The following is a 25,552-nucleotide window of genomic DNA, read 5'->3' as shown; positions in this document are numbered from 1 at the left end:
AAGCATAATCTAGAGAACATCAAGGGTATGGAGGGACTACGATCTGCTAAAGGGATTACCAGCATATGACTTATGCATCCAGTCAGCCATCTCAGCAGAAGCCAGGAACAGGGAAGGGTTAAAGCAACAGAAACACTGCCAGCTTGGACTGAAGGGACAGAGATGGGGACAAAATTAAGGAAGGCTTCTGGACTTCCAGGATTCTATGGGACAGGGCAATAAAACTACTCAGCTGTGAAGACAAGTTATCCTTCAAGAAAAGGGAAGAATGACCCTTAAGGAGGCTCAAAAGAATGCAGGCCTGCCACTGCCGACACACACCCAGAGGGCACAGGTCCAGCAGGTGGACTGTCTCCTCCTAGGTACCACAGGGCAAGATCACAGAGCATCAGGCCAAAGAAGATTATTCTAAAGCCTGAAAATCTAATGAAATTTGTCCTGCTTGGTTTTGGACTTGCTTGGGACCTATGACTCTTTCTGTTTTCCAATTGTTCTCTTCTAGACTAGGAATGTCTAACCTATGCCTATGCCTGCCCCGCCATGGTACAATCGTGCATCACTAAACAATGGAGAAACATTCTGAGATGGGTATTAAGCATTTTCATTGTGTGAAAACAAAAATAAGTAAGAGTGTACTTATACAAACCTAGATGGTATAGCCTATTATACACCAAGACTACACGGTATAGCCTTTTGTGCCTACAAACCTATACAGTATATGATTGTACTAAATACTATAGGCAACTGTAACACAATGGTATTATGTATTTAAACACATCTAAACACAGAAAAGGTACAGCACAAATATGATGTAATCATATGGGATCACCATCATACATGAGGTTCATCACTGACTGAAACATTGTTATGCAGCACGTGCCCGTATTTTGGAAGCAAATAACTCGTCTGGTTTCACAGGTTAATAGATGAAGAACAATTTTGCCCTAGGATAAATTGTACCTTGAATCTCAGCCACTATCGATTAATTTAGATGATATATATATTTTAAATTTATTTTAGAGACAGGGTCTTGCTCTGGTAAGCAGCTGGAGTGCATTGATGCAATCATAGCTCACTGCAACCTTGAACTCCTGGGCTCAAGCGATCCTCCCACCTCAGCCTCTTGAGTAGTAAGGCTGATGCCACCATATCCAGCTAATTATTTCTATTTTTATTTTGTAGAGATGGGGTGTCACTATGTTGCCCAGGCTGGTCTTGAACTCTATGGCCTTAAGCCACTGGCCTCTCAAAATGCTGAGATTATAGGTGTGAGTCCTTGCATATGGCCTGATTTAGATGATAATTAGATGAGAGTTTGGACTTAAGAGTTGATGCTAAAATGAGTTAAGACTTTCAGGGCTTGTGGAATAAAATGAATGTATCTTCACATGAGAAGGACATGAATTTCGGGAGCCACAGGACAGAGTCCAATAGGTTGAACTATGTTTCCCTTAAATTCTTGTGATGATGTCCTAACCCCTACTACCTCAGAATGTGACTGCATTTGGAGATAGGGCCTTTCTGGCTGGGTGAGGTGGCTCACACCTGTAATCCTAGCACTTTGGGAGGCCTGAGGTCAGGAGTTTGAGACCAGCCTGGCCAACATGGCAAAACCCCATCTCTACTAAAAACACAAAAATTACTCAGGCATGGTTAGCGCATGCCTGTAATCCCAGCTACTCAGGAGGTTGAGGCAGGAGAACTGCTTGAACCCAGGAGGTGGAGGTTGCAGTGAGTGGAGATCAGGCACTACATTACAGCCTGGGTGACAGAGCAAGATTCTGTCTTAAAAAAAAAAAAAAAGACTCAGGAAGCTGGCTGGGCATGGTGGCTCAAGCCTATAATCCTAGCACTTAGAGAGGCCAAGGTGGAAGGATCACTTGAGGTCAGGTGTTCAAGACGAACCTGGACAAATACAGAAAGGCCCTGTCTCCACAAAAAATAAAAATAAAAATAAAAGTTATATATATATAAAAAAAAGAGTTAGGAAACTCAGGGAGATCATACCTGCTGGTGATGGTTTTAATTTTCTTTCTTTTTTTGAGACAGTATCTTGCTCTGTCTCTGACCTTAGAGTGCAATGGCATGACCACAGCTCACTACAGCCTTGACCTCCTGGGCTCAAGTGATCCTCCTACCTCCGCCTTCCAAGTAGGTGGGACCACAGGTACACACCTCCAACGCTGGAAAATTTTTGTATATTTTTTGTAGAGATAGGATTTCACCATGTTGCCCAGGCTGGTCTCAAACTCCTGGGCTTAGGCCATCCTCCCACCTCAGCCTCCCAAAGTGCTGAGATTATAGGCATGAGCCATTATACCTGACCCAGTTCTAATTTTCTAATGAAGCAGGAAAGAAAATGGTATAATAACATGTCTGTCTCTTGACCAGACTATGAGGTACTGAAAGATAAGCAGTGACTGTTCCCCAGAGTACAAAAATCATCTCACTGCACATAATAGGTACTTGATAATGTTGTATAACCAGATTGAGTTCCAAGATTATGGATTGGTGAACTAATGCCAACAGCTATTGATATCAACTGGAAATTTAAGCAGGATATAAACTTCTACTCTTTTTTTTTTTTTTTTGAGATGGAGTTTTGCTCTTGTTGCCCAGGCCGGAGTACAATGGCGCAATCTCGGCTCACCACAACCTCCGCCTCCTGGGTTCAGGCAATTCTCCTGCCTCAGCCTCCCGAGTAGCTGGGATTACAGGCACACGCCACCATGCCCAGCTAATTTTTTGTATTTTTAGTAGAGACGGGGTTTCACCATGTTGACCAGAATGGTCTCAATCTCTTGACCTCGTGATCCACCCGCCTCGGCCTCCCAAAGTGCTGGGATTACAGGCGTGAGCCACCGCGCCCGGCTGGATATAAACTTTTAAAATGTTAAAGGGGAAAGAAAAATCCAAGGATCTGGAAATTATATTTCTTTACCTGTACATTCTTTGTAAATCAGATGCTAAGACTCCAGTGTCCACATATTTGCCACATTTGTTACTGGTAAGGTACTAAAACAGAAAATATAACAAATATAAAACACTCGATATTTCAAACTCAGTGGTTTTAATCAACAGATTGGGCTATTTGAACACATTATACTTTAATATAAACTCTTCATTAATAAAGCATACCAGAAACATAAATAAAAGTAACCAAATAATTGTCAAGTCTGGAATCAGAAAATTTAATCAACATTATTAATCACTATAACACATTACTAATAATTACTAGAATATAAGGCAGTAAGTTAGGGCTTACTTACTAATATCCCAGGTTTCAAAACAAGCCCAGAACACCGCAATAAACTCACCAGGACACCAGGGGACATTTTAAATTTCAGGGAACACAGTGACATTTGACATCTGTCAGATACTGCAGGAACTACTAGCTTGAGGCAATTTCATTTCGATATTAAATCACCTTTTGGCTGGGCGTGGTGACTCATACCTGTAATCCCGACACTTTGGGAACTCAGGAGGTCAAGACCACCTCGGGCAACAAAGTTTGACCTTGTCTCTCCAAAATATGTGGTGGCTTGTGTTTGTAATCCCAGCATTTTGGGAGGCCAAGGTGAGAGATCGCTTGAGCCCAGGGTTAGAGGTCGCAATGAGATATGATAGAGCCACTGCGCTCCAGCCTGGGCAACAGAACAAGACCTTGTATCAAAAATAAATAAGTAAAAAAGCCTGGTTGTTGCTCACAACTATAATCCCAGCAACTTTGAGAGGCAAAGGCAGTAGGATTGCTTGAGTCCAGGTGTTTGAGACCAGCCTGGGAAAGATGGTAAGATATCATTTCCACAAAAAATGTAAAAATTAGACAGACATGGTGGTATACACCTGTGGTACCAGCTACATGGGAGGCTGAGGTGGGAAAATCTGTTGACCCCAGGAGTTTGAGGTGGTAGCGAGCAGTGTCACAACACTGCACTCCAGCCTGGATGACAGAGGAAAACCTGGACTCAAAAATAAAAAATTAAATTAAATGTATAGCTAAGTGAAAACCTATTTAAAATATTGTATAAGATTATCTTTAGGCTACGTGTATAAGGTGAATATGAAACATAAATAAATTTCATGTTTAACTTGGGTCCCGTCCCCAGATATTTCATTACGTATATGTAAACATTCCAAAATCTGAAACATTTTTTGGTCTTAAGCACTTAGAATAAGGGATATTAAATCTGTACTTTTATAATGAACCAAAGTGAAAGCTATAGAGGAACACTGACAATGTCAAATGCTGAAAAGCAGTCAAGTGTAAGGACAGAGAAGGGGCCACCAGACCCAGTAATTAGGAGTCACTGCTCCGAAAACTGAATAAACTGAAGGAGGAAGTTGTGGGACGCAGGAACATCAGAGGAAGAGTAATTCAGAGTGAATGAACGAGAACGAAGGTCCTGTGCTTGGCATGTTTGAGAAGGTCTGTGTGGTTAGGACAGGAGAGGAAAAGTAAACTAGGACAACAGAGGCCAGAATATGCAGGGCTTTTTAGACCGGTGTTACTCTGGATGTCTGTGACTCCACTGAAAGGTTTTGAGCAGAGCTACGGCAAGCTCCAATTTTTCCCTTTTTTATTTTTATTATACTTTAAGTTATGGAATACATGTGTAGAACATGTAACATAGGTATACATGTGCCATGATGGTTTGCTGCACCCATCAACCCGTCATCTACTTTGGGTATTTCTCCTAATGCTACCTCTCCCCTAGCCTGATTTTTCCCTTTAAAAGGATGTCTTGGCTATGCATGGTGGCTCACACTTGTAATCCCAGCATTTTGGGAGGCCAAGGGGAATTGATCACCTGAGGTCAGGAGTTCGAGACCAGCCTAGCCAACATGGTGAAACTCTGTCTTTACTAAAAATACAAAAATTAGCCAGGTGTGATGACATGCATTTGTAATCCCACCTACTTGGGAGGCTGAGGCAAGACAATCACTTGAACCCAGGAGCCAGAGGTTGCAGTGAGAAATGAAAAAAGGTGTTTCTGGCCGCTTTGTGGGTAATAGGCTTTAGGTAAAAGCAGAATCAGAGAGATCAGTTAGGAGGCTATTGCAATAGTCTAAGGTGGAGATGATAGTTTGGACTAAGGGTTAGAGGCAAAGACAGTAAGAAGTATTTGGAATATAATTTGAAAGTAAAGCCAATCAGGCTGTTGATGGATGGTATACAGGAAATGAAAGAAAGACTCAGAATGATCCTTAAGGTTTTTGGCCTTACCAACTGGATGAATGGTAGTATCATTTAACAAGATACAGAACACTAAGAAAATCACAAGTTCCACTTGGCCATTTTAATTTGGAGATACGCACGCTGCCTAGGCAGCTGGATATGTTAATCTGTAATTCAAGATAAAATCTGGATTGGAGATATAAATTTAGGGGTCATAAATATATGGAGGCCAGTGCAGTGGCTTGCACCTGTAATCCCAGCACTTTGGAAGGCTCAGGCCTGATTACTTGAACCCAGGAGTTCAAGATCAGCCCGAGTAATGTACTGGAAACCCATCTCTACAAATAATAATAATATATTAGCCAGGTATGGTGGTGCACACCTGTAGTCCCAGCTGCTGTGGAGGCTGAGGAGGGAGGATCACTTCAGTCTGGGAAATCGAGGGTGCAGTGAGCTATGATTGTGCCCATAAACAACCACTGCACTCTAGCCTAGGCAACAGAACGAGATTGTGTCTCGGAAAAATAAAAATAAAATGAAATAAATATATCAATAATATGTAGATACTATTCAAAGGTTATTAGACTGAATGAGATCACATAGGAAGTATGGATAGACAAGGGCGGTGTATGAGGAAAGAGGAGGAAGAGGAGATAAAAGAACAGTAGCTCAGAGCACTTCCAACATTTACAAGTTGGTAGAAAAAGATGGGTCCGAAAAGAAGATTGTTTGGGGGCAGGTGAATAAAAAAAAAAAAAGTAGAATGTGTAGCTCACAAATTACAAAGTGAACAAAAATCTCTCCTATCTTTTAACTTAGACTTCTTGGTTACATTCTAAGGTATTTGCCACACACTGCTTTTTACTGATGTCATTAAAATGAGAAAACCATAGGCAAGGTGCCTGTTACAGTTGCCAGACCCATGTTACCACGTTTTAGTGTTTAAGTTCCTTGAGAACGGAAATTTTTCGTATTACTTATGCCACCCCTTCTCAAGGACCTCTTACAATGAGAGCGTTGGAAGACCATTCCTGTACTAACTTCACAAGCCAAAGAGGTTAAAATTCAAAGGCTAACTCCACTCTCCTGAATGATCAGCGCTGAAGACGACGAGACAACCTGGGCAGCCCCACCAAGCTGCACCCTCCCACCGTCCCTGGCTGCTCCTTGTGACTCCGCACCCACGTGGGTAAGGAAGGCCCCGGCACCACCAACTCAAGAACAGACGCACGCCCAGACCCAGACTGGGGCAAGGAAACTAGTTGAGTTCCACGCGGACGCCGCCAGATAAAAGGGCAGTGGTACCCTGGGGCAGCAATCGGGGCCCATGGCGAGGCCGAGCGGTGCAGAATACACACCTGGATGACTCGCTGCTTGAGTTTATTATCCACGAACCCTGCACGTCTGGGCTTCATCGCGTCGCTCTCCCGAGCCACTGCTCCGATCGCCTGCTCCCAGTGAACCGGGGGCCTCGTAGGGGTTGCCCGGCGCGAATGCCGGGTCAGTAGGACCTGAAATGCGCCCCTCCTGGGTCCTAGCCCGCGCCGTTTCCATCAGAAAAAAAAGTAATGCGAATGAGAGGGAAAAATTCCGAGGAGCGGGAAAAGACTTGAACACATCAGGGAGTTTCTAGGGGCCTTATTTTTCAGGCATGCCCAGTGGGCCTTGGACGTTTAGGCCCCCTTTGAACGCGCTCAACCTTATTGGTTCCCCGCCGGGCGAACCAGGCTGGAGAAGGTTCCTACCCCGGCGCGGCGGGCGGGGAAGCTGTCAGCTACGTCCGCTGGTAAACTTGGTTTGCTTTCCTCAGGCTTTCCAGCCACACTTCATTCCAATACAAAGCTAGTCTTGGCAAAACCCGCGACAGTAGATAGTTGGAGTAATACAATTAGGATACAAACACACCACCAGCCTCTGCTTGCTTTCCCACATAGTTACATTTTTGGGGCCCCACGAAAGAGCTAGGTGAGTAAGGAAAGGAAGGACGGATTTATCCAGATAACTAAGTCATCTGTTACTTTTAGAATTCGTTTGACCTACGCTGTTACGAGCAGCTAATTTGTTGAATATATCCAGTGCAAGACTCCTTGGCCCAGAATTTTATTAAACGTTTCTGTTTGTTCCAGGTGAGTTTATCCTGCAGTTAGGGAGACACAAAGGGATAGTTACCAAGCATTTTTTTTTTTAAGTTGCAAGCTCTAGTTTCTGTTTTCTTCATTTCCATCGTGTTTTGAGTATTCTTATTTCAGGTCCTATTTTGCTTATGACAAGGTTAAGCGCAGTGTATTCAGGGGCAGACGGAGGAGAGAAAATGGAATTAAGGGTGTGAAGCTGGGTAAGGTGGCTCATACTTGTAATCCCAGCACTTTGGGAGGCCGAGGTGGGCGGATCTCTTGAGGTCAGGAGTTCGTGACCATCCTGGCAAACATGGTGAAACGTCGTCTCTACTAAAAATACAAAAATAAGCACTGAATTAAGTATTAGATTTCCCACTCAAACTATTGGTCCCTTTGGCTGCAACTTCATTTCCTACTTCTTCGCTATACTCTTTAATTTTTATTTTATTTATTTTTTTTGAGACAGAGTCTAACACCATCACCCAGGCTGGAGTGCAGTGGTGCGATCTTGGCTCATTGCAACCTCTGCCTACTGGGTTCGAGCTGTTCTGCCTCACACTCCCGAGTAAACGGGACTACAGGTGTCCACCACCACACTCCGATAATTTTTTATAATTTTAGTAGAAACAGGTTTCATCATATTGGCCAGGCTAGTCTCGAACTCATGACGTCGTGATCTGCCTGCCTCAGCCTCCCAAAGTACTGGAATTACAGGTGTGAGCCACCTCCCTGGGCCATTTTAATTTTTTTTAGTTGTGGTAAAATATAAGAAAATTTTACCATTTTAAACATTTTAAAGTGTGCAGTTTAGTGATATTAAATACATTCATGATATGTAACCATCACTGCCATCTAGCTCCAGAACTGTATCCATCTTGTAAAACTGAAACTCTATACCAATTAAAAGATAACTCCCCAATCCTCCCTCCCCCCAGCCCCTGGCAACTACCATTCTACTATCTGTCTTTATGATTTTGACAACACTAACTTCCTCATATAAGTGAAATCTTCCAGTATTTGACTTTTGTGACTGGCTTGTTTCTTTTTTTTTTCTTTTTCTTTTTTTTTTTTTTTTTTTTTTTGAGACGAAGTTTCGCTCTTCTTACCCAGGCTGGAGTGCAATGGCGCGATCTGAGCTCACTGCAACCTCTGCCTCCTGGGTTCAGGCAATTCTCCTGCCTCAGCCTCCCGAGTAGCTACCACCATGCCCAGCTAATTTTTGTATTTTTAGTAGAGATGGTGTTTCACCTTGTTGACCAGGATGGTCTCGATCTCTTGACCTCGTGATCCACCTGACTCGGCCTCCCAAAGTGCTGGGATTACAGGCTTGAGCCACCGCGCCTGGCTGAAACTGGTTTGTTTCTTAGCATAATGCCCTCATGTAGCATGTGTTAGAATTTCCTTCTTCTTTTTTTTTTTGAGATGGAGTTTCACTCTGTCTCCCAGGCTGGAGTGCAGTAGCGCAATCTCAGCTCACTGCAAACTTTGCCTCCTGGGTTCTAGTGATTCTACCACCTCAGTCTCCCAAGTAGCTGTGAATACAGTTGCATGCCACCACACCCGAATAATTTTTGTAATTTTAGTAGAGATGGCGTTTTGCCATGTTGGCAAGGCTGATCTCAAACTCCTGACCTCAGGTAATCTGCCTGCCTCGAGACTCTGAAGTGTTGGGATTACATACAAGTGTGAGCCACCACACCCAGACTTTCCTTTGTTTTTGTTTTTGTTTGTTTTTTTTGAGACAGACTTTTGCTCTTGTTGCCCCAGGCTGAAGTGCAATGGCAAGATCTTGGCTCACCTCAACCTCTGTCTCCCGGGGTTCAAGCCATTTTCCTGCCTCAGCCTCCCAAGTAGCTGGGATTACAGGCATGTGCCACCACACCTGGCTAATTTTGTAGTTTTAGTAGAAATGGGGTTTCTTCATGTTTGTCAGGCTGGTGTTGAACTCCTGACCTCAGGTGATCCACCTGCCTTGGCCTCCCAAAGCGTTGAGATTACAGGCATGAGCCACAGTGCCTGGCCTCTTTCGTTTTTTAAGGCTGAATAAAATTTGGCCCTTTTGCCATTCTGCCTTTTGCCATGGGATGACACAGCAAGAAGGCCCTCCCCAAATGATGGTTCCTTGATTTTGAACTTTCCAGCCCTCTTAACATTCATTCGACAAGTATTTATTGAGTGCCTACCAGTTTCAGTCTCTTCTCTGTCCTTTAGGCTTGTGGGGAAAAGCAGAAGAATTATAATTGTAACTTTTTATAACATTAAAAAAATTAAGTATGTACTTGATTACATTAAATGTTTGTAAAGATTCCCTTTAGCATATAGTACAAGTATAGTCAATGCTTTGTAATTTTAAAAATGAAATGTGCTGGGCACGGTGGCTCATGCCTGTAATCCCAGCACTTTGGGAGGCCGAGGCGGGTGGATCACGAGGTCAAAAGATCGAGACCATCCTGGTCAACATGGTGAAACCCAGTCTCTACTAAAAATACAAAAAATTAGCTGGGCATGGTGGCGCGTGCCTGTAATCCCAGCTACTCAGGAGGCTGAGGCAGGAGAATTGCCTGAACCCAGGAGGCGGAGGTTGCGGTGAGCCGAGATCGCGCCATTGCACTCCAGCCTGGGTAAGAAGAGCGAAACTCCGTCTCAAAAAAAAAAAAAGAAAAAAGAAATGTAATTCTGTGCATGCCAGATGTACCACATAGAGTAAAAACACACTGAAGCCAGGTGCGGTGGCTCATGCCTATAATCCCAGCACTTTGAGAGGCAGAGGCAGGTGGATCATCTGAGGTCAGGAGTTCAAGACCAGCCTGACCAACATGGTGAAACCCTGTCTCTACTAAAAATACAAAATTATCTTGGTGTGGTGGCGCATGCCTGTAATCCCAGCTACCTGGGAGGCTGAGGCAGGAGAATCACTTGAACCTGGGAGGCAGAGGTTGCAGTGAACTGAGATTATACCATTGCACTCTAGCCTGGGCAAAAGAGCAAAACTCCATCTCAAAAAAAAAAAAAACCAAAAAACCACATTGAAAGGCCTAGTAGCATCACAACACGTACTAGGTAACATAGTTTATTAGTCTATAATTTGTCATAGAATACTAACCTATACTTAGGGTTAACTGCATGGGTGTGTGGCCTGTGCAGTCACACAGGGCCCTGTGCTCAGAAGGGCCCCACATGTGGTTTAATGCTCTACTGTTGCCATCTTGAAATACTTTCTGAACAAGCCATCCCTTATTTTCATTTTGTACTAGGTCTTGCAAATTATGTAACCAGCCCTTCATATGTAAACTTGAAGTACTCTAGAATGTCTTGTTCTTAAAGGCAGGGAATGTGTTGTTTACCTCATTACTGCTTTAGGTACAGAAGGCAGTAATTGAGAGTGAATTAATTCTAGATAATAATATGCTTGAACATTTTCCATTGGAATTATTTCAGCAATTATTGCCCAGAAGACCATTTTACATTGATTCCGGTGTTTGGATTTATAGTATCATGCATCAAAACCGAAAAGATTACTGAACAGTAACCTAAGGGCTTAAACACTTCAAGTACTTCCTTTTTTAATTGAAACGTCCTCCTTTCTTTAGTGGTGTAACCCCACCTAGTGGTGGTGGCATATTTTATCTTTTGTCTTTTACACTTTCACTCTCCTAAGCCTTGTACGGTATTTCATTAGCAAAAAGCTTCTTGTCTAATTGTGCTTTATAACTAGTGTGATTATGTCTAGATTTGCTCAGGACAGTCCTGATTTTTGCCTGTTGGTTCAGCATAATTATTACCAGTATCCTTTTGTGGAAATACGTGAAGACCAAATACTTGAGAAGAAGACTATTTGTTCAGAGTTCGCTATAGCAAAGGAGTCAGCCACCATCACCTGCGTTTTGGCGGAGCCTCAAAGACAGCCAGAGGAGTGGGAAAACTGTAGAGTGGGGAGAGGGGGAAGGCTTCAGGTGTGCACTGATGAAGGCCGTTGGCAAAGGGAAGCTATAGCTAGGCTAACTAGAACTAGCAGAGCATCTTGTGTTTGGTCGGGATGCATAGCTGCTTTTCTCTTTGTTCCTATGTTGAGACCAGGTAGAAAAATTAGAAAAGCTATCATTTATTAATAACGTTCTTGCCGTCTGGTGCCATTTGTTACAGGGGTTGTTGCTGGGTTCCTGGATTGTTTGCCAGTGATAGTGGTCTGACTTCCTACATGTCTGACTTACAGATGATAAGATTGATTTTCTGGTCTGATTGCTGCAGATTGTGTCGGAGTTCTATTTTTGCATGGGGTCTGCCCATTTTTCATTCACATGTCCAGTGTCTTGCTTTTATCTCTCAAAAAGGTTCTAGTTTGGACAATGTATGACCACTCTATGTATAGTAGGAACATGGAGAAAAAGATGAAGTCTGCATGTCAGAGGACCCTTACTGAGATGCAAAAATGAGGCTGCCTGCTTGCTGGGAGCTGGAGGCTGAATTAATTCTTTCTTTCTTTCCTTCTTTCTTTCTTCTTTTTTTTTTTTTTTTTTTTTAACGGAGTGATACGTTTGGCTCTGTTCTCACCCAAATCTCATCTTGAATTGTAGCTTCTGTAATTCCCACAAGTTGTGGGAGGGACCCAGTGGGAGATAATTGAATCATGGGGGCAGTTTCTACCATACAGTTCTTGTGGTAGTGAATAAGTCTCATGAGATCTGATGATTTTATAAGGGATTTTCCCTTTCACTTGGCTCTAATTGTCTGTCATCTGCCACCATGTAAGATGTCCCTTTAGTCTTCCACCATGATTGTGAGGCCTCTCCAGCCATGTGGAACTATGAGTCCATTAAGGCTCTTTTTCTTTATAAATTACCCAGTCTCTCATATGTCTTTATCAGTAGCATGAAAATGGACTAATACACAGCGTCCCACTCTGTCGCCCAGGCTAGCGAGCAGTGGCGCGATCTCAGCTCACTGCAATCTCTGCCTCCTTGGTTTAAGCAATTCTCCCACCTCAGCCTCCCTAGTAGCTGGGACTACAGGTATGTGCCACCACACTCAGCTAACTTTTGTATTTTTTGGTAGAGACGGGGTTGTACCATGTTGGCCAGGCTGGTCTCCAACTCCTAACCTCAAGTGATCTGCCCACCTTGGCCTCCCAAAGTGCTGGGAGTACAAGGTACCTAGCCTTGAGTTTTTTGAGATTAAAAACAATCTTCGACTTATTTTATTTGATAATGGCTAACAATTCCATTTTCTAATCAAATTTGTCATTCTTTGAGGTGATTGCCTCATTTATGTCCCTAATCCTGAAAAAAATGAAAATAATATTTTGAGCTTGGCATATACATTCACTCTACAAATATTTATTGTCTCCTATGTAGCAGTTGCTATGCTGAAGTCAAAAGAGACAGTGACGGCCAAAGCAGATATGGCCTTAGAGTTTATATTCTAGAGTGTCCCTTTAGAGAGGGTTGGGAAATTAACTGGTAAAGCAATAAATATTTAATTAAAACAGTGAAAAGTAAGGAGGATTTCTTAGCCTATGGTATAGAATCTTTTTATTTATTTAGAGATGGAGTTTTGCTCTTGTGGCCCAAGCTGTAGTGCGATGGCGAAATCTCCCACCATGTCCGGCTAATTTTTTGAATTTTTAGTAGATATGGGGTTTCACCATGTTAGGCTGGTCTTGAACTCCTGACCTCAGGTGATCTGCCCTTCTTGGCCTCCCAAAGTGCTGGAATTACAGGCATGAGCCACCGTGCCGAGCCCAATTTTTTTTTTTTTTTTTGAGACAGAGTCTAGCTCTGTCACCCAAGCTGGAGTGCAGTGGCACAATCTTGGCTCACTGCAACCTCCGCCTCCTGGGTTCAAGCAATTCTTCTCCCTCAACCTACCAAGTAGCTGGGATTACAGGGATGCCACCATGCTTGGCTAATTTTTGTATTTTTAATAGAGATGGGGTTTTACTGTGTTGGCCAGGCTGCTTTCAAACTCCTGATCTCATGATCTGCCCGCCTCAACCTCCCAATAGTGTTTGAGGCCTGTCCTCAATAGTGGTTTTTTTAAAAATATCAATGATACCAGGTTCTTATTCAGGAATGTTTTGGCTCTTCTCTGTCATTTTCTCTTCTGTACCTAATCTTACACTCAACTTTTAAAATTCCTCCAAATACTTGTACTTGTTCAAATTAATGTTGGTTTCGAACGAGAGAAACCTCAAATAATGGTGGCTTAAACAACAAAGAAGTTTATTTTTCTCTGTTTCTGTTCCTAGACCAAGTCAACTTCTTTTCTGCTTTAAGGTCTTTGCACACATGATTCTCTCTCTACCTGAAACTCTTCCCACTCTTCTTGTACAATTGGCTCCTGCTATCCTTAAAGTCCTTACCTTTCACATTCTCAGAAAGACCTCCCTTGGCGAGGGACTGAGGTAGTCTCCCTTTTTAATTTTCTTCTCTTTTTTTCCACGTGAGACAGGTAATGTGCACAGAACAAGGATTGAAGGTACCACATCTCACGCATGTGCATGAGCACCCATTCTTCACACTTAGGAACTACAAAAGGATTTGTTATTTTCTATCACAGTACTCTTCACAATTTTCATTCATTTACTTAACAAATACTTACTAAAAACTTTACATATAAAAGATTCAGGACAGGAGCAGTGGCTCACACCTGTAATCCCAGCAATTTGGTGGGGGGAGGTGGAGGTTGGCGGATCCCTTGAGGTCGAGAGCTACGAGATCAGCCTGGCCAACATAGTGAAATGCCATCTTTACCAAAAAAAAAAAAAAAAAAAGCCAGGTGCGGTGGCTCACACCTGTAATCCTAGCACTTTGGGAGGCGAGGTGGGTGGATCATTTGAGGTCAGGAGTTCAAGACCAGCCTGGCCATTATAGTGAAACCCCATCTTTAGGAAAAATTAAAAAATAAAAAATAAAATGGCCAGGCACAGTGGCTCACGCTTGTAAACCCAGCACTTTGGGAGGCCAAGGTGGGTGGATCACAAGATCAGGAGTTCAAGACCACCCTAACCAACATGGCGAAATCCCATCTCTACTAAAAATACAAAAATCAGCTGGGTGTGGTGGCGTGCGCCTACAATCCCAGCTACTCAGGAGGCTGAGGCAGCCTCCTGAGTAGTTGAGATTATAGGCATGTGCCACTGTGCTGGCTGCTTTATTATTTTTTTACCTGGGTTTTGCTGTGTTACCCAGGCTGGTTTCAAACCCCTGGCCTCAAGCAATCCCCCTGCCTGAGCCTCTAAGAGTGCTGGGATTACAGGTGTGAGCTAACATTGCTGGGCAAATTTTTTTTTAATTGAGGTAAATTTACATAGCATAAAATTCACCATTTTATGGTATATTTTTAGAATGGCTCATACTGGTTGTTCCTTTCTATGTATAATGCTTCTTTCAGAAGTTCTTGTAAAGCAGGCCTGGTGGTAATAAAATCTCTGAGTACTTGCTTGTTCATAAAAGATTTTATTTTTCCTTCAATTGTGAAGCTTAGTTTGGCAGGATATGAGATTCTAGGCTGAAAGTTCTGTTCTTTAAGTATGTTGAATATTGGCCCCCACTCTCTTCTGGCTTGTAGGGTATATTTCTAAAAATATACCAAAAAGTAAAGAGCATCAACATAAAGAAGAATTTACATCAACGAATGGATAAAATAGCCAGTTAACATCAAATGGCAGTAACCCTAAATTTAAATCGACTAAATCCCCCAATCAAAAGATACAGCCAAAACCTAACGGTATATCCAAAGATACACAAAGAGTCAAAACAAAGGGTTGGAGAAAAATTTACCAACCAAATGGAGAGCAAAAATAAATAACACATTTGATAAAATAGATTTCAAAGCAACAAAGATACAGTGGTAAAAGGATCAATGCAACAATAAGAGATCTTAATACCCAGATACATAAGACCCATAACGAGATTTAGACTCAACGAGACAGAAGATTAATAAGGATATCCAGGACTTCAACTCAGATCCGGAACAAGTAAACTCAATAAATATTTATAGAGTTCTCCATTTTAAATACACAAAATATTGATTGGCCATTATTAATACCCATTTTTAGAATGAAGCAATATTCCTGTTCTCTCTCCCTCTTTTTCTTCCTCTTTCTTCCTCTCCTTCTCTCCTTTTTTTACTTTTCAACATCCCAGTTCCTCACCTCTACTCAATACATTCCTTCCTCTGAACACCTGATTCCTTTGATTCTCCCGTCCCACTGAAACCTCCAATCCATAAAAAAAAAAAAAATTCACCATTTTATTCACTTTAAAGTATACAATTCGGTGGTATTTAATATGTTTACAGGGTCATACAAACATCACTACTATATAGTTCCAGAACATTTTCATTAGTCCAGAAAGAAACTCTATAACTATTAAGCAATCACTTCAGTTTTCTCCTCTTCCCAGCTGCTGGAAACCACAAATCTACTTATTGTTTTTGTGGATTTGCCTATTATGGACATTTCACATAAATGAAATTATGTAATCTTTTGTGTCTGACTTCTTTCACTTAGTATAATGTTTTCCAGGTTTCTCCATATTGTAGCATATATTAGTACTTCATTCCTTTTTGCTAAGTAATATTCTATGGTATAGATATGTCCCATTTTAGTTATCAGTTTATCACCTGATAGTCATTTGGATTGTTTCCACTTTAAGTTTTTCTATGAACATGTGTTTTCAGTTCTGTGGAGTATACAGTACATCCAGGAGTGGAATTGTGGAGCAAGGGCTCACTTGCCCAATGGGCACAGAAGCCAATACTGAGGCAGGAGAATAGGGTGCGGAGACAGGGAGCTTTCATTTTAGCCTCTGATTAGTTGCAGGCCGAGTCTTTATTTGCATAGAGTGTAACTTAATTCAGCTTCCAATTGGTTATGGGCCAAGTAGGTATAACCAATAGGAAACTTCTAAAGGGTACTTAAGCCCCAGAAGATTTTGCAACTGGGGCTCCTGAACTGCTTGCTTGAGCCCGTTCCCCTCTTTGGCGTGTACTTTTGCTTCAGTAAGTGCTTCATTGCTTCATTCTTTTGTTGCTTTGTTTGCGCATTTCATTCAATTTTTTGTTCAACACACCAAGAACCTGGACAACTCATAGTCAAGACCCTCCACCAGTAACAATACCATAGCACTTGCTTTTGAAAAAGAAAAACCTTTATTGCACAGTTGGCTTGCCATGCTCAAATCTGTCTCCCTAGACTGGACAGGTTTTATAGGCAGAGACTTACAATGAGGAATATAGGATAATACAATGAGATAGGCCAGGCACAGTAGCTCACGCCTATAATCTCAGCACTTTGAGAAGCCCAGACGGATGCATCACCTGAGGTCAAGAGGTTGAGACCAACTTAACCAATATGGTGAAAGCTCATCACTACAAAAATTAGCTGGGCATGGTGGTATGCACCTGTAATCCCAGATGCTTCAGAGGCTGAGACAGGAGAATCACTTGAACCTGGGAGGTGGAGGTTGCAGTGAGCTAAGATCATGCCACTATACTCCAGCCTGATCGACAAAGTGAGACTCCATCAAAAAAAAAAGAAAGAAAAGAAAAGAAAAATTCAATGAGGTATGATCTGATTGGGTCATGCTTAGGGTCCTTGGCTTTTAAGTCTGTGCTACAACAAATCAGGGCACTCCTTGCTTCAGAATTTGGTCCCCTTTCCTTGATCCAAGCACTTTGGTTCTGTTTGTGACCAACTTCTTCATTCTGCTTGGCTCCTAAGTCACCAGTGGGGCACACTTGGCTCATCTGGGCATGCTGAGGTTATGTAACTTGCAACCTGGGGGTTGGCTGCACTGAGAAACCACTCAGCTTTCTTAGACAAAGGTTGAGCCAGATTATGTTGATTCTGCTGTTACAGAATTGCTGGGTCATATAATTCAATGTTTAACTTTTTGAAGAATCACCAAACTGTTCCCTCCAGCTGCTGCAACATTTTACATTTGCACTAACGAGGTACTGAAGGTTCAGATTTCTCCATATCTTCCCCAACAGTTAATTTCTCTTTTGTTTTTTAATTACAGCCATTCTAGTGGGTGTGAAGTAATAAATTATTTTTTATTTTTGAGCCAGGGTCTCACTGTGTCACCCAGGCTGACACGTAGTGGCCCTTCATGGCTCACTGCAGCCTTGACCTCCTGGGCTGAAGTGATCCTGCTACCTCAGCCTGCCAAGTAGCTGGAACTAACAGATGTGTGCCACCACACACAGCTAACTTTTTTAAATTTTTTGTAGTCACGGGATTTTGCTGTGTTGCTCAGGCCTGCCTTGGCCTTTCAAAGTTCTGGGAATATAGACGTGAGCCTCCTCACTCAGCTACAATCAAATTACTGTCATTTTGATTTACATTTTCGTAAAGTTAATTTCTTAATGATTGCCCTGGAAAGTAAAACTAATTTTTTTTTTTGTTTCTTTTGAGATGGAGTCTTACTCTCTGTTGCCAGGCTGCAGTGCAGTGATCCCAGCTCCCTGCAACCTCTGACTCCCGGGTTCAAGCAATTCTCCTGCCTCAGCCCCCTGAATAGCTGGTACTATGCGCGTGCCACCATGCCCAGCTAATTTTTTTTTTTTGGAAGGGGGTGGGGGGAGGGGCGAATTTTTGTATTTTTAGTAGAGACAGGGTTTCACCATGTTGGCCAGGATGATCTAGAAGACCTTGTGATCCACCCACCTCGGCCTCCCAAAGTGCTGGGATTACAGGTATGAGCCACCACACCTGGCCCAAAAATATATTCTCTACTGACTTTATTTTTTTGAGATGGAGTTTTGCTCTCATTGCCCAAGCTGGAGTGCAGTGGTGCTGTCTTGGCTCACTGCAACCTCCACCTCCCAGGTCCAAGTGATTCTCCTGCCTCAGCCTCTCGAATAGCTGGGATTACAGGTGTGTGCCACCAGGCCCGGCTAATTTTTGTACTTTTAGTAGAAACAAGGTTTCACCATTTTAGCCAGGCTGGTCTTGAACTCCTGACCTCAGATGATCCGCCCGCTTCAGCCTCCCAAGGTGCTGGGATTACAGGCGTGAGCCACTGCACCCAGCCTATTTATTTATTTATTTATTTGAGATGGAGTCTTGCTCTTGTCACCCAGGCTGGAGTGCAATGGTATGATCTCAGCTCACTGCAACTTCTGCCTCCCAGGCTCAAGCAGTTCTTCCTCAGCCTCCCAAGTAGCTGGGATTACAGGCATCCAACACTACACCCAACTAATTTTTGTATTTTCAGTAGAGACCAGGTTTCACCATGTTGACCAGGCTGGTCACAAACTCCTGACCTCAGGTGATCCACCTGCCTTGGCCTCCCAAAGTTCTGGGATGATTACAGGAGTGAGCCACCACACCCGGCCTATACTGACTTTAATATTTATCTAAGGTAGGTACCTTTACTAGAATTCTTTATTTCTTTATATGGTTTTGTTACGAGATCTTTGGGGTGTTGCTTTTCTGGCTGGTAACCTCTGTGGCTGGTGGCACCTTTGCCCAAGTTTTCCTGGGGCCCACTTGGTTCATTCCACCCACTTGGCCTGGCAGGCTGTGTTCGGCTCATGCTACCAGCCTGGATCCCATGCCTGCCAAGGATGAGTCAGGCATGGAGCAGTGAGGCATGTGTGAGTGAGTGAGGTGTGAAGATGACTCTAAGGTCTGGCCACTGCACAGACACACTGGCTGCTGCAGAGGGGCAGGCAGCTCCAGGTGCTGGCATGGGCTCCGGCTCTCTGTGAGGGTGCAGCTGGACAAAGTGCATGGCAAGGGGCTTCCACAGCTGGTGGAAGCTGGGGAACACTGGTGCCTGGAAGCTTGGAGATGCCAGGAACCATAGGGTCCCAAAGAGGAAGTCGCAGCCCTGGCTTGGGGAGCTCCAGGTCAGGGCTCCCCAAAGGTCCACAGCTCTACTCTCCTCTTCACCCACAACATGGTGAGCAAGGGGCATGTTTCAGCCGTGTTTGTATTACAACTCTTTTAGCCTTGCCATTTGGCAGATCCCCAGTTCTTGTCCTGCGACCAGGAAGAATGAGGTAGTCAGACAAGTGGAGGGTAAGAGAGCTTTATTGAGCCATAGAATAGCTCAGAGGAGACTCACAGGGGACAGCTCCTTTCCACAGCCAGGGTGTCTGTTCGAATGTTCAGCTCACAGTAGAGAGGGTAGCTCCTCCTCTCTGCAGGTAGGTTGTCCCAACAGGTGTTCATCTCCCAGCAGAGAGGGTAGCTCCTCTCTACATACAAGTGTTCTGCTCTCAGCAGAGAAGGTAGCTCCTCTCTACAGCTGGTCATCCCATGGTCTGTTCAGCTCTGGCTGATTCCAGAGCTTTTATGGGCCTCAGAGGGGAGGCAGCCATGGGCAGGCCCCAGAAAGGCACCACAGGTTCCCACTCCAGTCCACAGGATTGGCAGCCCGGTCCCCAGCCTTCAGAACCTCACTGGCCTGAAGGTGGGACCTCGCCAGGGACCTGCCCTTTTCTGCCCAAGGAGCTGATCTGCCTCTGCTGCCATTCATGGTGCCCAGACTGCTTGCACCAAGGGGCACCTGCAGGCCTGTGCTGAGCTGCCTCCCCCTTGGCTTCTCCCTGAGGCTCGTGGGTACCTACATTCTAGAGGGGGCTGAAGTGACAGGGGGCTGGCATGTCAGGGCTGCCTGAGCATGTGCACATCCAGTCAGGCTGTGACAGCACCTGAGATCAGCCCCAACACCACTCTGAGATAGGAGCGGGTGCTGGGAGCAGGGAGAGACCAGGCAGTGGGAGCAGACACCCACAAACCTGTGGAGAGAATGGGGCCTTCCCAGGTTCTCCACTGTGCAGACTGCGGAGACTCCTAGGTCCTGTACCTGGAAGGACGGGGACTGGCAGCCTTGGCTGTGCCTCCTCTCAGCCTGGGGCTGGGGCTCCAGGTCCTTGCTGGGCCCCTCTCTGCCCACCCCTCTCTGCCCACCCCTCTGTACCTGACCGGCTGCTCTCCCACTGTTGGGCAGCTCTGCCTGGCTGCATCACAGAGACCCCCAGGGCGGTGGGCTTTGGTGGGGGGGGTTCCCACTTGTCCCAGGCTCCTGCTGTCTCCATGGAGTGTGGCACCACCTTAGACCCAGCTCCACCTCCACCCCATGCCCACCCCATGAGGCTCAGGGCGTGGGAGCAGATCCTGCCCGGCTGTGCAAGGGTGGAGGTGTCGAAGTCAGCTGCCTTTGAGATGCAGGGCACACGGGACCCACTGCCACCACTGCTGCTCCTACACCTCTGTGCTGCAGCCAGCGCAGTGGCAGTGGCCACTCCACTGACAGGTGCGATCCCATAGGTGCTAGAGCCTATGGTAATTCTATTTTTAATTGTTTGAGGAACCACCATATTATTTTTCATAGCACCTGTACCATTTTACATTCCCACCAACAGTGTACAAGGCTTTCGATTTCTCCACATCCTCATCAACACATGTTATTTCTTGGTTGTGTGTATCTCTGTATGTGTGTGCATATTTTAAATTGTGGCCAACCAAATGGGTACTAGGCAATATCTCATTGTGTTTTTTTCTTTGATAATTAGTGATATTGAGGATCTTTTCATATATTTGTTGGCCATTTATATATCTTTGGAGAGATGTTTTCATGTCTTTGGCCATTTTTAAATCAAGTGAAGAGTGTATGGGTATGTTTTTGGAGATAAGCTCTTGCTGTGTTACTCAGGCTGGTCTCAAACTCCTGGCCTCAAGTTATCCTCCCGCCCCCACCTCCCAAAGTTTTACAAGTGTGAGCCACTGTGCCCAGCCAGCTTGTTTTATTATAGTTTTTTTTTTCTTTTTTAAGTGATAGGGTCCTGCTCTGTCACCTAGGCTTCAGTGCAGTGGCATGATCATAGCTCACTGCAGGCTTAAACTTTTGGGCTCAAACAATTTTCTTGCTTCAGCCTCCTGAGAATCTGGGGCTGTGTGTGCCAGCATGCCCAGCTAATTATTTTATTTGTTGTAGATATAGGTTCTCACTTTGTTGTCCAGGCCGAGAAGTTCTCTCTATATTTTGAATATTAATGTAATCAGATATACGATTTGCAAATATTTTCTTCCATTCTGTAGGTTGCTTTTTCATGTTACTGATTATGTCCTTTGATGCACAGAAAGTTTTAAGTCTGATGTAGTCCCACTTGTCTATTTTTTTGTTGTTGCTTATGTTTTTGGTGTTTTATGTAAAAATTATTGTGAAATCCAATGTCATAAAGCTTTTCCCCTATGTTTTTCACCTAGGAGTTTTAGTTTTAGGTCTTGTGTTTTCCTTTCACTTTTTCTTTTAATTTTTATTTTTTGAGATGGAGTTTCACTCTTGTTGCCCAGGCTGTAGTGCAATGGTGCGATCTTGGCTTACTGTAACCTCTGCCACCCAAGTTCAAGCGATTCTCCTGCCTCAGCCTCCTGAGTAGCTGAGATTACAAGTGCCCACTACCACACCCAACTAATTTTTTGTATTTTTAGTAGAGACAGGGTTTCACCATGTTGGCCAGTCTGGTCTCAAACTCCTGACCTTAGGTGATCCACCTACCTCGGCCTCCCAAAGTGCTGGTACTACAGGCATGAGCCACTGCAACCGGCCCTGCATTCACTTTTTAAGAATCATTTTGCTGGACATAAGATTCTTGGTTTAGAGATTTTTTTTTCCTTCTTTCTACGCTTTATGTTATTCCAGTGCCACCTGGCTTCCATGTTTCTGATGAGAAATCAGCTCCTAATCTTATTTAGTATCAGTGGTATATGATTAATTGCTTCTCTTTTGCTACCTTCTGAATTCCTTCTTCAGCTTTTCGTAGTTTGATTATGTCCTGGCATGATGGCTTATGCTTGTAATCCCAGCCCTTTGGGAGGCCACGGCAGGAGGATTGCTTAACCTGGGATTTTGAGGTTACAGTGAGCTATGTTCATGCCACGACACTCCAGGTTGGGTGATAGAATGAGACCTTGTCTCAAAAAAAAAGTTTGATTATTATTAGTCTCAGTAGGAATCTCTTTGAGCTTATCCTACTTGGGATTTGTTGAGGTTCTTGGTTGTATAGAAACTTTCTTGTTTCTTTGCATACCTATTTTTCTGTTGTTGAAAACTGGACATTTTGGGGTTTCATTCTGTTTTTGAGATGGAATCCTGCTCTGTTATGCAGGCTGGGGTACCATGGTGTGATCACAGCTCACTGCAGTCTCGACCTGACAGACTCAGGTAATTCTACCTCAGCCTTCCAAGTAGTCCAGCCATCTGGGACTATAGATGTGCACTACCATGCCTGGCTAGTTTTAATTTTTCTGTCTTTCTTTTTTTTTTTAGAGATGGGGTTTTGCCTTGCCCAGGCTGATTTTGAATGCCTGGGTCAAGTGATCTGCTCACTTCAGGCTCCCAAGGTGCTGGGATTATGGGCTTGAGCCACTGCCTTGGTCTGTTTTTGGGGGGAATTGGGGGCTGGTGCAATGCATAATCTCAGGTCTCTGAAACCTCTGCCTCCCAGGTTCAAGAGATTCTCCTGCCTCAGATTGTCAAGTAGCTGGATTACAGGTGTCTGCCACCCACATCTGGCTAATTTTTGTATTTTTAGTTGAAACAAGGTTTCACCATGTTGGCCAGGCTGCTCTTGAACTGCTGACCTCAACTGATCTGCCCACCTTGGCCTCCCAAAGTGCTAGAATTAATGGCATGATCCTAAGCCCCCAGTATATTTTTCACTTCTGTTGCTCAATATATTATCTTTGAGATATCCATGTTTTGTGTGTATCAATAGTTCATTCTTTTTATTACTGGGTATTATTCTATTTTATGGTTATGCCACATTTGATTATCTATTTGCCTGTTCATAATTGTTAAGTAATTTCCAGGCTTTTTTCCCCTATAATCTCTCTTTTTCTTAGAGTTGGGGGTCTCACTGTGTTGCCAGGTTAGAGTATAGTGGCTATTAACAGACACAATTATAGTGTACTACAGCCTCAGATTCCTGGGCTCAAGTGATTCTCCTGTCTCAGCTTCCCAAGTAGCTGGGACTACAGGTACGCACCCCTGCGCCCAACTCTCTAGTATTTTTCAGTGCATATTTATTCATATTACATTATTACCTTAGATATCTGAATCGTTTTCTTTATGCACAATTGGTAATTTGCAATCAGTGATGTTTCTCTTGTTCAAGAATGTTTTTGTTGTTATTAATTTTATACTTTAGTGTAAATGTGAATTCAAATCACATATATAACCATGTTCCTGAACTGTGGAACTCTGATTTCTTTTGAGAAATTTTTTTTTTTTTTTTTTGAGACGGAGTTTCACTCTTTTTACCCAGGCTGGAGTGCAATGGCACGATCTCGGCTCACCGCAATCTCCGCCTCCTGGGTTCAGGCAATCCTTCTGCCTCAGCCTCCCCAGTAGCTGGGATTACAGGCATACGCCACCATGCCCAGCTAATTTTTTGTAATTTTAGTAGAGACGGGGTTTCATTGTGTTGACCAGGATGGTCTTGATCTCTTGACCTCGTGATCCACCCGCCTCGGCCTCCCAAAGTGCTGGGATTACAGGCGTGAGCCACTGCGCCCAGCCTGATAAATTTCTCTTTTGTTTGTTTTGTTTTAGAGATGGAATCTTGATCTTGTTGCCCAGGCTGGAGTGCAGTGGCATGATCTCGACTCACTGCAATTTCTACCTCCCAGTTTCAAGCAATTCTCCTGTCTCAGCCTCCCAAGTAGGTGGGATTACAGGCATCCACCACACTGGCTCATTTTTCTTTTTATGTATTTTTAGTAGAGAGGGTGTTTCAGCCTGTTGGCCAGGCTGGTATCGAACTGATCTCAGATGATCCACCTGCTTCAGCCTCCCAAAGTGCTGGGATTACAGGGGTGAGCCATTGTGTCTGGCCTCTTTTGGGGAATTTCTTTTTTTACCCAAAGCGAAGCTTTTTCGAGATGTCCATTTGCTTTTTATCTCTCTCTCTCTCTTTTTTTTGAGATGGTGTCTTGCTTTTGTTGCCCAGGCTGGAGTGCAATGCTGCGATCTTGGCTCACCACAACCTCCTCCTCCCAGGTTCAAGTGGTTCTCCTGCCTCAGCCTTCTGAGTAGCTGGGATTATAGGTGAGCGCACCACATTTGGCCAATTTTTGTATTTTTAGTAGAGATGGGGTTTCTCCATGTTGGTCAAGTTGGTCTTGAACTCTTGATCTCAGGTGACCTGCCTGCCTCGGCCTACCAAAGTGCTGAGATTACAGGCGTGAGCCACCACACCTGGCCTATATCTTTTTATTAATTATAAATCCTGTTTATAAATGGGACTGATCCGTAGGATTTCCGTACTCAGTGCCATATTTTCCTTGCTTATGAGGTTTCAGTCTTTGACTCTGTTCCCTACTTGGACAATAAGGTCCCAGTGGGCAATTGTTCAATACATAAGTAGTTGAATTCCCTCAAGGGTTTTTCAACTCTGCTTCACTGATTGCTCTGATTTGGGTTTATGAAACTAGGGTAATCCCACCTTTTAATGAATAAGTTTAGTATTCATTTTAAAAATTATTTTTATTTTTGTTTTTGAGTTGGGATCTTGCTCATGTCACTCAGGCTGGTGTAGATTGGTGGGATCACAGCTCACTGTAAACTCAAACTGCTGGGCTCAAGTGATCCTCCTGACTCAGCCTCCCAAGGCTCTGGGAATACAGTCATGTACCACCACACTCAGCTAAGTTTTTTTTAAATTTTATTTTCATAGAACTCTCGGCCTCAAGTGAGTTCAAGATCCTCCTGCCTTGGCCTCTCCAAGTGCTGGGGTAACATCTGTGAGCTGCCATGCCTAGCTTAATGTTTGTGTTTTAATATTGCATTTTATGTGGCATTTATTTGTGTTTGGCACTGGATGGAGGGAATATAAATTCTGTGTCCATTAGGTTTATTGACACAGATATTCAATCAATATTGACTGAATTTCTGTGTAAGAAGATGGAAATAGTATCCATCTTTCCTGCTTTACTGCATACAGGGTTGCCAAGATTGTGCCACAATCACAATTTTTTTCCTTTACACTATGATTTGATTTTTTAACCTGTGAATAAGGTGAGCGGTATGAGCCAAAGTTTTTGTTGTTGTGTTGTATATGGCTGTTTAGTAGTTCCAGAACAGTTTGTTCTGGAAAAGAATCTGTTCTCCATGAAATTGTCTTTGCACGTTTATAAAAAAAATTAATTGACCATATGTTTGTGGGTCTATTTCTCCATTCGTCATTTTGTTGCATTTATCTGTGCATGTATCTGTGCATTTATCTCTCCCTTCATGAATCT

The 25,552-nt window shown here is 43.6% G+C and overlaps 2 protein-coding genes and 1 non-coding gene across 15 annotated transcripts in view; 1 reads left to right on the top strand and 2 right to left on the bottom strand.

Moving 5' to 3' along the window:
• NVL (nuclear VCP like) overlaps nucleotides 1-6,616 on the bottom strand; it is a 99,156-nt gene extending 92,540 nt beyond the window's left edge. For 11 of the 12 annotated variants that reach the window (XR_013529660.1, XM_002760472.6, XM_008985148.5 and 8 more), the window contains exons 1-2: nucleotides 6,538-6,616; nucleotides 2,942-3,015 (exon numbers count right to left, since the gene is read on the bottom strand). Coding sequence is in view for 8 of the 12 variants with exons in the window: in XM_002760472.6 (XP_002760518.4) it covers nucleotides 2,942-3,015; nucleotides 6,538-6,594 (131 nt within the window). In the remaining 4 variants the exon portion in view is untranslated. The remainder of the gene's footprint in view (nucleotides 1-2,941; nucleotides 3,016-6,537) is intronic. The other variant, XM_078356439.1, reaches the window with a different exon arrangement.
• A 199-nt stretch (nucleotides 6,617-6,815) lies between these two features.
• CNIH4 (cornichon family member 4) overlaps nucleotides 6,816-25,552 on the top strand; it is a 54,821-nt gene continuing 36,084 nt past the window's right edge. The window contains exons 1-2 of one of the 2 annotated variants that reach the window (XM_078356442.1): nucleotides 6,910-6,965; nucleotides 7,204-7,305. Coding sequence is in view for 1 of the 2 variants with exons in the window: in XM_035281445.3 (XP_035137336.2) it covers nucleotides 6,831-6,965 (135 nt within the window). In the remaining variant the exon portion in view is untranslated. Of the gene's footprint in view, nucleotides 6,966-7,203; nucleotides 7,306-25,552 lie in introns of both variants that reach the window. The other variant, XM_035281445.3, reaches the window with a different exon arrangement.
• Nucleotides 13,734-13,832, bottom strand: LOC118149620 (small nucleolar RNA U13). Its single transcript, XR_004737189.1, has one exon. It is a non-coding gene; the product is annotated as a small nucleolar RNA U13 (small nucleolar RNA).

Source organism: Callithrix jacchus, chromosome 19 (assembly GCF_049354715.1).
Source record: "Callithrix jacchus isolate 240 chromosome 19, calJac240_pri, whole genome shotgun sequence".
Taxonomy (NCBI): Eukaryota; Metazoa; Chordata; class Mammalia; order Primates; family Cebidae; genus Callithrix; species Callithrix jacchus.
Note: the sequence above shows the minus strand (reverse complement) of the source record. Positions and strands in the feature narration are given on the sequence as shown.